Here is a 1299-nt window from a genome sequence, read left to right on the forward strand (position 1 = left end):
GCCACGGCACGCCCAAACGGAAAGAAAATGAAAAGCAAACGTGCGACGAAGACGTCTCCTGCGGTATCTGAAGCACCCGACGATCCTGCATCCGAAACAGACGCATTTGATGCGTCCCAACCATCACAAGCATACGGGCAAGAAGCGCAAGTGGAGCAACGACCTCGTTCGAAAGGCAAGAAGGGCTCGAAGGAGAAACCTCCGACCAAGGGAGGACGCCCGGTCGGTGCGCAAGGCTACAGTAAGTCAGATACCATGGCACTTCTTACACTCATTGATCAAGACCTTCCTCGTGGAGGAAACGAATGGGATCGAGTGCGAGATCAGTACAACACACAGCACGCATTGGTTGAGGGTCGTGATACGCGTACGATGGAACTCGCTCAAAAGTCGATTTCGCCATGTTCTTGCTCCAGCGGCTCCTAGCGACAAGACACGTTGCTCTGCCTTGCGTACCATGGCGGTGGAAATTCAACAACGGATCATGAACAACGGTGCACAATGTTACTGTGGACGACTCGCAGAGCCTTGAAGAGCGCAGCGACAACGACGAATACGACGAGAACAGTGCTAGTGAGCACGATGAAGACAGCGAAAACCAGAGCATCGTGAATTCATTGCCCTCAACTCAGGCGTCGGGAGCAGCTGAAGCGAATTCTACTTCTCAACAAACAGAACAACCACGTCTGAAGCGAAGCCGTTCCGCCACTCAAATTCAACCCAAGCACATGCAGCGCAGCACGAAAGTCGAGGGAGCCAAACCCAAGCGTGTCATTCGCGACAGTGGTATGTCGCTGTGATCGCGCCACACAGAAGAACAAGCTACTCACCGTGGAAACCGAGAGATTCAGGGTTTTTTGTCAGTCAGAATGCGTCACTTCAAGAAGCGAAAACGGCACTTACCAATCGATTGATCGCGCTGACATCGGAGCTAGACAGCAAGCGCGGCCGCATCTCGGACCTTCGTGATGAAAAGCAGCAACTGATAGATGGAGGAATTGCGACGTAAAGCGGATATCATTCGCGAACTTAACAACTCGAGCCGACGCCTCGACAGCGACAACCGTTACCTTGACAATGAAAAATCTGCGCTTGCACGATGAGAACGTCAACCTTCTTGAGCCTGCGTTGCTACGACAGCAAGCTGGATACCAAGCAACCGCTTCCGACCACCAGTGTTGAACAGGGTCTGCTGCTGAATCTAAGACGTTTTATGGTGTCCTACTCCTCGACAGCATCATTTAATGCGTCATAGTAGCGTTTGATACGATCCGAAGATTGAATTTCTCGGAATACCAT

The 1299-nt window shown here is 51.8% G+C and overlaps 2 protein-coding genes across 2 annotated transcripts; both read left to right on the plus strand.

The window, feature by feature from the left end:
- Positions 1-27: 27 nt before the first annotated feature.
- On the plus strand, positions 28-426 carry PPTG_07718 (hypothetical protein; the record flags this gene model as incomplete). Its single annotated transcript, XM_008901992.1, has 1 exon — positions 28-426. One exon carries the CDS (start codon positions 28-30, stop codon positions 424-426), a length of 399 nt encoding a protein of 132 aa, XP_008900240.1.
- A 31-nt stretch (positions 427-457) lies between these two features.
- On the plus strand, positions 458-1009 carry PPTG_07719 (hypothetical protein; the record flags this gene model as incomplete). The annotated part of the gene is made up of 3 exons (XM_008901993.1): positions 458-463; positions 525-786; positions 852-1009. 3 exons carry the CDS (start codon positions 458-460, stop codon positions 1007-1009), a joined length of 426 nt encoding a protein of 141 aa, XP_008900241.1.
- Between the last annotated feature and the right edge of the window lie 290 nt (positions 1010-1299).

This window comes from Phytophthora parasitica (assembly GCF_000247585.1).
Source record: "Phytophthora parasitica INRA-310 unplaced genomic scaffold supercont2.12, whole genome shotgun sequence".
NCBI classification, from domain to species: domain Eukaryota; phylum Oomycota; class Peronosporomycetes; order Peronosporales; family Peronosporaceae; genus Phytophthora; species Phytophthora nicotianae.